The sequence below is a fragment of the Pelmatolapia mariae genome, linkage group LG22, assembly GCF_036321145.2.
Source record: "Pelmatolapia mariae isolate MD_Pm_ZW linkage group LG22, Pm_UMD_F_2, whole genome shotgun sequence".
Taxonomy (NCBI): domain Eukaryota; kingdom Metazoa; phylum Chordata; class Actinopteri; order Cichliformes; family Cichlidae; genus Pelmatolapia; species Pelmatolapia mariae.
In genome coordinates, this window is record NC_086245.2 from 34,109,724 (window position 1) to 34,120,304 (window position 10,581).

General features: G+C 43.4%; 2 protein-coding genes across 2 annotated transcripts; one reads left to right on the forward strand and one right to left on the reverse strand.

Annotated features, from left to right (window-relative positions):
• Positions 1-46: 46 nt before the first annotated feature.
• Positions 47-5,954, reverse strand: chtopa (chromatin target of PRMT1a). Its single transcript, XM_065471439.1, has 6 exons — positions 5,844-5,954; positions 5,211-5,300; positions 4,015-4,165; positions 2,189-2,363; positions 1,639-1,782; positions 47-971 (listed from the first exon to the last, which is right to left on the reverse strand). The coding sequence occupies exons 2-6, from the start codon at positions 5,273-5,275 to the stop codon at positions 781-783; spliced, it is 726 nt and encodes a 241-aa protein (XP_065327511.1). The 5' UTR covers positions 5,276-5,300; positions 5,844-5,954; the 3' UTR covers positions 47-780.
• Positions 5,955-6,078: 124 nt separating this feature from the next.
• Positions 6,079-9,922, forward strand: snapin (SNAP associated protein). Its single transcript, XM_065471440.1, has 4 exons — positions 6,079-6,296; positions 6,444-6,490; positions 6,567-6,685; positions 7,850-9,922. Exons 1-4 carry the CDS (start codon positions 6,079-6,081, stop codon positions 7,955-7,957), a joined length of 492 nt encoding a protein of 163 aa, XP_065327512.1. The 3' UTR covers positions 7,958-9,922.
• The last annotated feature ends 659 nt before the right edge of the window (positions 9,923-10,581 follow it).

The window sequence follows — 10,581 nt, forward strand, 5'->3', positions numbered from 1 at the left end:
GTGAAAGACTTGGGAATAATTCAGTTTCATTAAAAAAAAAACCAAGGTTTTTCCAAAAGTTGTTTATTTTTTTGTGGCACTAAGTCCTCTGACTTCATTAGATACCCCACAGACTCATGAGAACTATATTCTGTTGGTGCAACAAAACCATCTTCGGCCCAAAATGAACATGGCATCCTCAAAGTTACTTTGTGAAAACAGCAGAAGTGAAAGCATCACCCCCCCCCCCCCCATTCAAAGACAGCCAGCTCTTGGGTGGAGGCTGGATGTGAATGCATATTTAAAACTCAGACATTTGACACAATTAAGGAAATAGTTTCCACTTTAATTCAAATTTCACCTAAAACATTTCACTTTAAGCAAATGGCAAACAAAGTGATGCTTAAAACTTCTGAATTCCCACGATTCGAGCAGGCAAATGTTTAAAAGAAAAGCACATTTAAAAACTGCTTTCAACAAATGTAAAATTTTGACAGTTTGTCCCTTTGGAGAAAAAAAAATAAATAAAAAAATGACAACGGAAAAAACCCGTCTTGGACACAGAAGTCTAGAAACAGCAGGGTTTGTTAATGCATAAGAAGTCCCTCCAGAATTAAAAGGGCTCTGAACGAGCGGGTCGATGCACAACCGAGCAGTGACCCACACAATATTGTTTAGACCGCTACTGGGTGCCACCTAAAGTGTCATCACTTTCAGCTAAATTAACAATCATTTCTCAGCACATCAACACTACACTGTTCGTCCGACTTCAGCGCCTCTGTGTGCTCAGTCCACAGTCCTTTACTCCATAGAGTCGGGGTCTGCCTGGGCCATGTAGGCATCCAGTTCTGCGTCCAAATGTCCCTTAGTCTTTGACATGTAGGCATCCAGCTGGTTGTCCAGCTGTTCGCGGGTAACAGCCGGTCTACCGACACCTCGGCCACGTCCACGTCGCCCAGCAAAACCACCACGTCCACGCAGCCCCCCGCGACCTGTTAAGCAACACAGAGCAGAAATCTTCAGGAGTTTGTTAAACTGAAGAGCAAATGTTTGGTTGGCTCTGAATTTAAAATTCCCCTCACAAACAAAGTCTTCAATAATCTTATCTTAGAGCCCTCAAAGAACCGTATCACCCCAACAGAGCACCTCGCTCCCAATCTGCTGCTTTACTTGTAGTTCATCGGATAATTGAAGTTTAAATGGGAGGCAGAGTCTTCAGTTTTCAGGCCCCTCTTCTGTGGAAGAGCTCCCAGTCTGGATTCAGGAGACAGACGCCCTCTCTCCTTTTTAAGATTAGGCTCAAACGTTTCCTTTTTAATAAAGCATATAGCTAGGGCTGGATCAGGTGACCCTGAATCCTTCCTTAGTTACTCTACAATAGGCCTAGGCTGCCAGGAGCTTCCCATGATGCACTGTTCTTCTTTATGCACCTTTATCCGCCTACAGCATTTATACCCCACTCTACATTTAGTCATTAGTTATTATCAGTTTTTGTTGTCCTGTGTCAGTGTAGAGTCTCTACCGTAACATGCAGCGCTTTGAGGCGAGCGCTGTTGTGACTTGCACTGTATGAATAAAACAGTTTTGAATAGATATTAAAAATGACAGTTCACTGGTGCTACACAAATAAGCTGAATTAAATAACAATAAGCGCCTGACCTCTGGGTACTCCTCGAGCTGCTCCTCGGGACAGAGCTCCTCCTCTTCCAACACCTGCACCACGTTGGCGGCCTCCTCTACGCATTGCCATACGACCGGCAGAACCACGGCCTCGCATGGGCCCACCTGTAGAAACTCGCTTCCCTGTGTAATGCAAAGCCAACACTCAGTCCACACTCAGTAGGAGCACGAAGCAAGACTTAAAAAACGAAGCGACAGTCAAACCAACGTTTCTGAAAGCAATTCACTAGTCGCACATGGCATTAACGTTGGCGGCCGGTCTCCTGCAGACATCCCAGGTACCAGTTGCCTAGGTAATTCTCTGATGCATTTAATACTAGGCTACATGTCAATCAATGGCACCCTGCGCACTCATTGGTAGTCGCTTGCATGGAAGTTGAGATAAGATGAGATGAGAGATAAGATCCTGGGTCCCGCCTGCCAAATGTGTTTCACCATCTACAGTCTCCTGCAAATCACTTCCAGTATGGACACAGCTTAAAGGATGCCATTAGAATCCAGGTAGACACCGAAGTCTGTTGATACATACCTCTCAGAGACAGAGCTCCCCTCATTACGCCTCCTCTGCCTCGTCCCCGAAGACCTCCTCTGTTCATCCCGCGCATTCCTCCTCTGCCTCCAGGAGGTCCTCCACGCATCAGAGCCCCAACAGGCCGACCCAGCCGGGCTTGGATGTTGCTCTTCCCCAGTCGCTGCTTTAGGCTCTGACACATGTTAATTACAAATGCTACATTACAAAAGCAATTACGACAAAATTAAAATCAGTAAGCTGAATCCTCAGGAAATGTCATCTTGCACATGGCAGTAACAGGAGCCTCGTAATGACCTACAGCTCAGACTCACAGCAACACTGCAGTAAAGTCTTTACGCATTCATCTGAACGAGGCCAGCGTGACCTACAGGTGCTGGGCAGGCTGGATTTAACGTGCTGCCACAGAGCTGCGCTGAGGGCTACAATCATGCTGCTCTGTGTGCATTCACACGTTTCACCCAGGACTCTCACACTCTGCACAAACGCTGCAGTCGACTCCAATCACAAATGTTAACAAATAAGAAATCGATAAGAACGTCAAATCTAAAACGCTGTAGGCACCTTAGCTGGATTCTTCCTTTGATTTTAATTTTGAAAGAGCCAGGAACATGTTATTATAGACTACATCATTTTAAAAGGTCTTATACTTGTACAGGAGTTGCTCCAAAATCAAAGGGGTTTGAACATTTCTGTCAAAAAGGACATTTTAACTTGGATTCTGCAGTCAGTTTAAGGTTGCCATGAAAACTGAAACAAGCCCAGGGAATTATCATCTTCCGACCCATTTTTCAATCCCCGTTATTTGGAAAGAACATTTAGAAATTAGAGCAGCGTGTGGAGAATTAAGTCACCCGAAACACAAAAGAAATGCATACTTGTCAAACACTGTGATGATCAGAGCTGTGAGCAGCAGAAGCTTTTCACATTTCAAACTGGGCTGTGGCAGTCCAAGGTTTGGGGAATGGCTGGAATAATAAATCGTTTTGGCACAATCACTTTTACGTCATTGTTAATATTAAAAATGGAAAAATCCAGGTGTTTTCCCATAAAACCTGATAGCATCCCTCAGCATCACTGTTCAACAAAGCCCCGCCTGTATCAGCCAGTTGACACTGTGGTTTGATGTCTGCAGGCTTTTAAATTTCACATTACACTTTGTCCACAGACTGACCAGGTCCAGGTCAGAGACCAGCTGGAGGACTGGATGGATCCAAAATATTCAAGATCACAGATGCTGACTGGACCATAGATCCAGTTCAGCTTCGGTTGTGCTCTTTATTTACCCACTGCTGTGGTGAACAGTAGCATCAGAGAACCACAGGTGACTGATTTCCTTCTCTACTCACACACTCAGGCCACGTCCACACAGACACAGGTGTTTTTAAACTGTAAACTGAGATTTTCCGTTTTCGTTTAAAAAATTAAAAAAAATCCCGTCCACATTTATCTGCAAAAAAACAAATTGAATAGTTTTCAAGAACATCCCAAAGCAACAGGTGGTGATATAATCAGGGCTGCACATAAGTGGTCCGCAGGTGCGCATGCGCTGCCAAAGTAAAAGACGCGCACCAAATAACAAGTTGCAACGTGCGTTTGCGTACTAAACCTCCGTTTTCTTCGTCCACACATAAACTGTTTTTAAAAATCTGTTTTCAGTGATGCAAAATGCCGTGCACGTGTGGACGAAAGGCCCAACGCACAGAAGAAGCTGCGTTCTCAAAAATACCCGTGTACGTGTGGACGTAGCCTTAATTCAGGTTAAACATATTCAGATCGAACCAACAGTGCCACGGACACCAATTTCACCTGAACATCGCGCTCACCTGCTTGTGATTCAGAGCGGCTTGCACCGAAGGCCGATTCTCCATCTGCTGGGCCAGCCGACGATTGCGGGCGCTAGCCAAATGCTGCTGTTGCATGGTGGCTCGAATGCTTACCGCAGTGGGTTGCTTGTTCTTCAGCATGTTAGTGAAGCTTTAGAGGTGGGAGGGAAAAAGAAGGAGGAAGTAAAAGAAGGGGACAGGGGATATACAGAGGAGGAGGAAGCAGGGTTCCACATCATGTCATTTCTCATATGGACGATCGTGGCAGCTCTTTAGTCATGTTAGACTTTGTTCCACTTGTTGGCACTTATTTTCTCTCTCAATCATATGATATTCCAGAGTTACTTACACTTGACTTTAGCCTGTGTTGTAAAATTAACACAAGGAGAAAAAACAGTTGAAAGCAGATTTCAGGACAGAAGGAGAGAAAGTTTCAGAAGAAGAGCCACAATTGCCACTTACAAGCCTCCAGCTGACACTGCGGGGATGTCATCATGTCGCAGCAGCAGAGGCCAGGGCATGAGGTGTGCTTTGGCACCCAGCCACTTACAGGATGGACCGTGACTTTATTTAAACCACCAAGTGGTCCGGAACTAGGGAATTGGGGGGGGGGAGGGGTAGTCCCTTGTCACGTCCAAGCTAGGACTGAGTACTCTGAGCGGGGAAAGGAGGAAAGAAGAAGAAGAAAGATGACAGAACATGAGGAGATAAAAAGCTTCACTTTTACTGGTCTGAGAGAGAAAAAGATGAGAGGCAGAAAAGACGAGATGCCCCATCTCACTGACTTAGCTTTAGCTCTCTGCTCTCCTGTCCCATTTAATGGTGTATACATGACGTATACAGTGCTGTTTAAACAGGGAGCCAGCGTGCCAAGGTATTTACAGGATGGTGGTCTGGTTCTGCATATGCTTTACCAACCACGACCGCTACAGTCACCCCTCGTCTACATGTGCGTGCTGCTCACACAAAACATTTGGCCTGGGCAAGCCCCTTCTGCCCCACACTTCATTTACATGTAACACAAACAAGGACAGGGCCAACAGAGTTGAATGAGCAGCGCACACACAGGGAACAGCCAGAGCTGCATCCATATCAGGTTTGGTCCCAACAGTAGGTTCCGTAGAGAGTATTAGAACCTTCACAAGCCAAGGCTGGCAGCAGGTGACTAATTTCTGACAGGGTGCGTAGCCTCTCACCGCTCATTTAGGGACACTTTGGTGGTGCTTTTCAGGACAACTTTTTGGGAGGCAGCCGCACTCATTTTGAAAGACTTTGATTGTAGAGTTCTGGAAACAGAAAAGACAGAATTTGTTTCACCTCCCTCTCTTTTACACATAATGTACGCACTACTACTAGAAGTTAAATTACCACTTTTAAGTCACTATTGCAAGGAATTTGCTGTAATTAACATCTACAGCTGTTACATATGTGTTTAACAGAGAAAGATTATTTTGAGGACTACACACAGTTTCACACAAATCCTCCTGGGATCGTTTAAGTAGCAGTCGTCCCAGTAGGAGTAACACACGACCCCCTCCCACCCAAGCTAAACTTCAGACCACCGCGACTGCCCGTTTGGTTGACTTAGCAAAGTTTTCAACTTCTTTCAACTCTTTTCTGTGTCAACAGCAACAAAAAGGATCGATTCTTTAAGAGAAATTTTTAATTTGAACCCACTTATCGATCACGTCCGCTGGAAAAATTAAATGTTTAGCGAGCGTCCATCCGGTTATAACAAACTGCAGAGACAAGAACACGGAGTAACGATTCCGCCTCGTCTTCGCTAACATGTCGTTTATCGACGAATAACAACTTTATCTCATACTTACAGCGGATTCTGCGTTGGTAGAGAAATGCCTCAAAGCTAGCTAAGGTTAGCTTTAGCAGCACGGCGGCTTCGTATAGGTGTCCTTGTATCCTGTTTAAATACAATTTACCATATACTAGCTCCCCACGCACGCGCGGCTTGAAAAAGCGCTTGAGTAAGCGACCCTTTATCAAACTCTCCCGGGAATATTGTAATAACGTGGAAATCGACACTCCTTCGCGACCCGAAAGCCTAAAATGGTGCTCCTGGCTACACTGATGGGAAGAAAATGGAGAGGTTCTTGTGACGCTGACGTCACGAGGGGACGACTTCCTGTCCGCTCGTGCTGGTTCAGTAAAATGGCAGCTACAGCTTTAGTCGAAGGTTCTTCTGGTAACGATGCTGTTGCCGAGGGTTTGCTCGACCTCCTGAGACCAGCAATACAGCAGCTCGATCTGCATGTAAACTCGGTCAGGTAACTAGCTTCCTCGTTAGATTAGACGGCAAACCGCGCTAGCTTATGTCTCTCCAATGTATTGACAGTCAGCTGACTTTCCCCGTCAGACTGATTGTTTTGTTGTTCAGTTTTCTCTGGACTCACGTGACTCACGTTTCTTTACAGAAAAAGCCAAGTGGAATTAAGAGAACATATAGACGGTCTGGCCACAGGTAAGGTCCTGCATGAAGTCCTTCAAATATAGCATCAGCTATAAAAGATTCATAAATAACGTGTGCGTTTTTTCAGAGTTATGCAGGATAAACGAACATCAGAAGGTGGCTCTGGACCTGGACCCATATGTAAAGAAGTTGCTGAATGCGAGGCGTAGAGTTGTGCTAGTAAACAACATACTGCAGAACGCTCAGGTCAGTGACCAGTCTGTAGCTGGGCTTCTTAAAGCGCCCGACAAATTGTATCACATGTTCTGCTCCTGTCAGCATGCCTACAATCAGATGTACAGCCTTCGTCACATCAGACATTAGGCAAGAAATTAGTATAATGTAATATTGGGCCCCTGTAATGGAGGTACCGGAGAACAGTGAGTGGGCATCACGTGTGCGACCTGAGTAGAACGTGACGTAGAGTAACTATGGAAGTCTGAATTTGATTCTCCTAACATTGCCGGACTTCATCCACATGTTCACGTACAGCTGTAACTGCAGGGTGTCTGCGTCATGTCATTTCCATCATCTTTGGGTGAATCCAGTGCTCCCTGTGAACGTCTGTGTGCCCTTCAGTTTGTTGGGAACACACAAACATGGCAATTCGTGCTGCTAAAAGTGGCACAGCACAGTTATTAGGTTTAGGGGACACTAGTTTTTTCCCATAGGGCTGGGTAGGTTTGGATAGCTTTTTGAAATCATCATGTATCTATCAGGTTATCTTTGCAAAATATTACATTTGTTTAATACTATGAAACGTTCAAGTGCGACAAATATGCAACAAATGGGGCAAATAATTTTTTTACTCCATTATAATTGTCTGGGCAGACTCTGCAGTGCACACACGCTCAAGGCAAATGAGTTTGACTTTTAAGAAAAATAAGTATAGTAAGAACAAGTTACCTGGCCCTGATGTTTACTGGTGTACACGTCTGCAAACAAGTAGAATCCCAGCCTTATAAAGTAGCAAGTGAACATAGTGGAGCGTTTAGCAGCTCTAGACTCAGATATTTATCTTTAGGAGATTCGAGCTGAGTTAAAAGGAAGTTGAATGTTGGGTTTATAGCTGGACACACAACTCCACATAGAGTTAAAGCTGCTTTAAAACTTTTGTACAGCAAGAAATGAAGAAGTTCTTTACTTTATATTTTTTGTGATTTGGCACTATATAAACTTCCACTATAGTAAATAATAATTACTGCTATTAATAATATTGCTACGATCACCAACACTACAAATACTGTATGAAGAGACTTGTAATTCCGATTTCCATGGCGACCACAGATATACTAACTATTCAAGTTACCTCAAAATGGTGTAAAAACGATATAGAAAGAACATTACACAACCTGAGCTTTCTTTGTCCAGGAACGTCTGAGGCGGCTCAACCACAACGTGGCCAAAGAGACGGCGCGGAGGAAGACAATACTGGAGACATCGGGCGTCTTTGCTTCCCGCTCACCTAGTAAACCATGAACCTCACCTTGAACCTCCTTCTGCTCCACACAGTAAATACTGTGAGCTATTTTGATCAGCAGGAAAGGATGATTGTGATTATAGGAAGCTAAAAAACCAGGATTGGCCAGGCTTCCTTTGACATTTGCTTGTCTTTTTGTTTAGTACCTTGCTGATGTTCTGCACTGCTTTTGTCACAGTGAAATTCCAAGCTGCTGTCTGCTTACCATTTGGCAACTTCAGAGTACGGTCTTGCAATACAGTGGAGATATTTATGTAATAATTCTAATGCACTCAATAAATAGATACACTATGTGGACAAAACTATAGGAGCCACAGCTCTTAATCTTTTGATGTTTTTATTGCCACAGGTGTGTGAAATCAATCACTGGCTTTGCGATCTGCCCTCACAAACATTTTTGAAAGAATGGGTCATTCTAGAGAGCTCACTGTATGGCAGTGTGGAAGTGTACAAGATGCCACTGTCGGTGAAGTTTTACTCCAAGATAATACACAATCAACTGGAAGTGGTATTCACTGGTGTGAAAAGTGGAAGCGTTGGAAACCCCAGTAACTCAGCAACCCAGTGGCAGACCACATAGAGTTAGGGCCTTATATATTTGGACACTGACACAAGTTGCTGTTGTTTTCTTTCTTTTCTTTTTTTTTCTTGTACCCGTTTACTGAAACATATTCCAATTATAGTTATATAATGGAAACTGACATAATGTGTAGACCCTCAGCTTTCATTTGAGACTATCTTCATCCAAATTGGATGAAGGGTTTAGGAGTTTCAGCTGCTTAACATGTGCCACCTGCTTTTTAAATGAACCAAAAGTAATTGGACAAATGTGGGTGATTCCTTTGTTATGTCATTATCAATTAAGCAGATAAAAGTGGCAAAATCTTCAGATTGGTGCATCCTGAGAAAGAAAGAAAGCACTGGTGAACTCAGCAACACAAAAAGACCTGGACGTCCACTGAAGACAACAGTGGTGGATGATCACAGAATCATTTCCATGGTGAAGAGAAACCCCATCACAACCAGGTGAACAGCACTCAGAATAGAAAGGCTAGATTGGGTTTTGATTTAAAAGAAAAAAACAACAAAACCCTTTGGACAGATGAAACCAAGATCAACCTCTACCAGAACGATGGCAAGAAAACAGTATGACAAAGGTGTGGAACAGCTCGTGATCAAAATCATACCACATCATCTGTAAAACACAGGGGAGGCAGTGTGATGGCTCGGGTGTGCATGGCTGCCAGTGGCACTGGGACACTGGTGTCTATTAATGATGTGACGCAGGACAGAGGCAGCAGAATGAACTCTGAGGTGTTCAGAGACAGCCTGTCTGCTCACATCCGGCTAAATGCAGTCAAACTGAATGTTCCATAGTTCAGATGGACAATGACCCAAAACAACCCAGGAGTTTATTAAAGCAAAACAGTGGGATATTCTTAAATGGCCAAGTCAGTCACCTGATCCTAACCCAGCTGAGCATTTCACTTACTGAAGACTAAACCTGAGACAGAAAGGCCCACAAACAAACAGCAACTGAAAGCTGCTGCAGTAACGGCCTGGCAGAGCATTAAACAGGAGGAAACCATCATCTGGTGATGTCCATGAGTCCAAGACTTCAGGCTGTCAGTGTCAGCAAAGGGTTTTCAACCAAGTATTACAAGTGAACATTTTACTTTCAGTTATTTAATTTGTCCAATTACCTTTGAGCCCCTGAACTGAAGGGATTGTGTTTTTTAAAAAAGATCCAGGTCCTTTCATTTTTCTGCAATAATTTTGTTCAACCCACTGAATTAAAGCTGAAAGTCTGCACTTCAGCTGCATCCAAGTTAATTAAAAATACATTGTGGTGACTTACAGAACCAAAATCAGAAAAAGTTGTTACAGTTCCCTGTCCAAGTGTAATATGTAGGTGGCTCAGAACGTTTGTCCATATAATGTACAATAAATACTTCTATCCATGACTGCAATGTTAGAAATGTTGCTCCTGTAACAACATGCAAGAGAGAAGAAGATACTTTACCTGTGATGTTATGGACAGTTTCTTGGGTTGCTGCTGGAGGCACTGGCACATGGAGGTCATTTGCTTCAGGACCTTCTCCTATGCAACATGACTAATGTTGTTGAAAGGGTGTATTTTAATCCAAACATTTTCCTAAAATAAACTCTTTTTTTTTTTTACTAAAACCTGAACATAATGTAAATTATTATAAGACTTTGTATCAGAAAAGCCCCAAATGTAAACTACTGGCTCTCTGTCCTCTTATTTGTCCTGCAGTTAAAAAGCACAGTGCTTGTTCCCTCTTCATTTTGTGGCTGTTTAATATCCACGTTTGCCCTGGAGTGGTTTCAAAGCAGATGCCTATTGTTAATAGAGTACTTAGAGGGACTGTTTTGTTTAAACCAGAGTAGAAACTTGCTTACTAGTGGAAAGTAAATTCTCTGTACATGTTGAATTGTATGTTCAGCTATAGACACATACTTAAGATACTTAAATGGAAATGTACCTGTAGAGCGTAGTGTCTTTAGTTGTCTATATTTTTTACCAAATCGTCACCGTATTAGGAGACATGCCTCGTCTTCACAGATCTGACATTTTGGAAATGGTAACAAAAATGTTCTT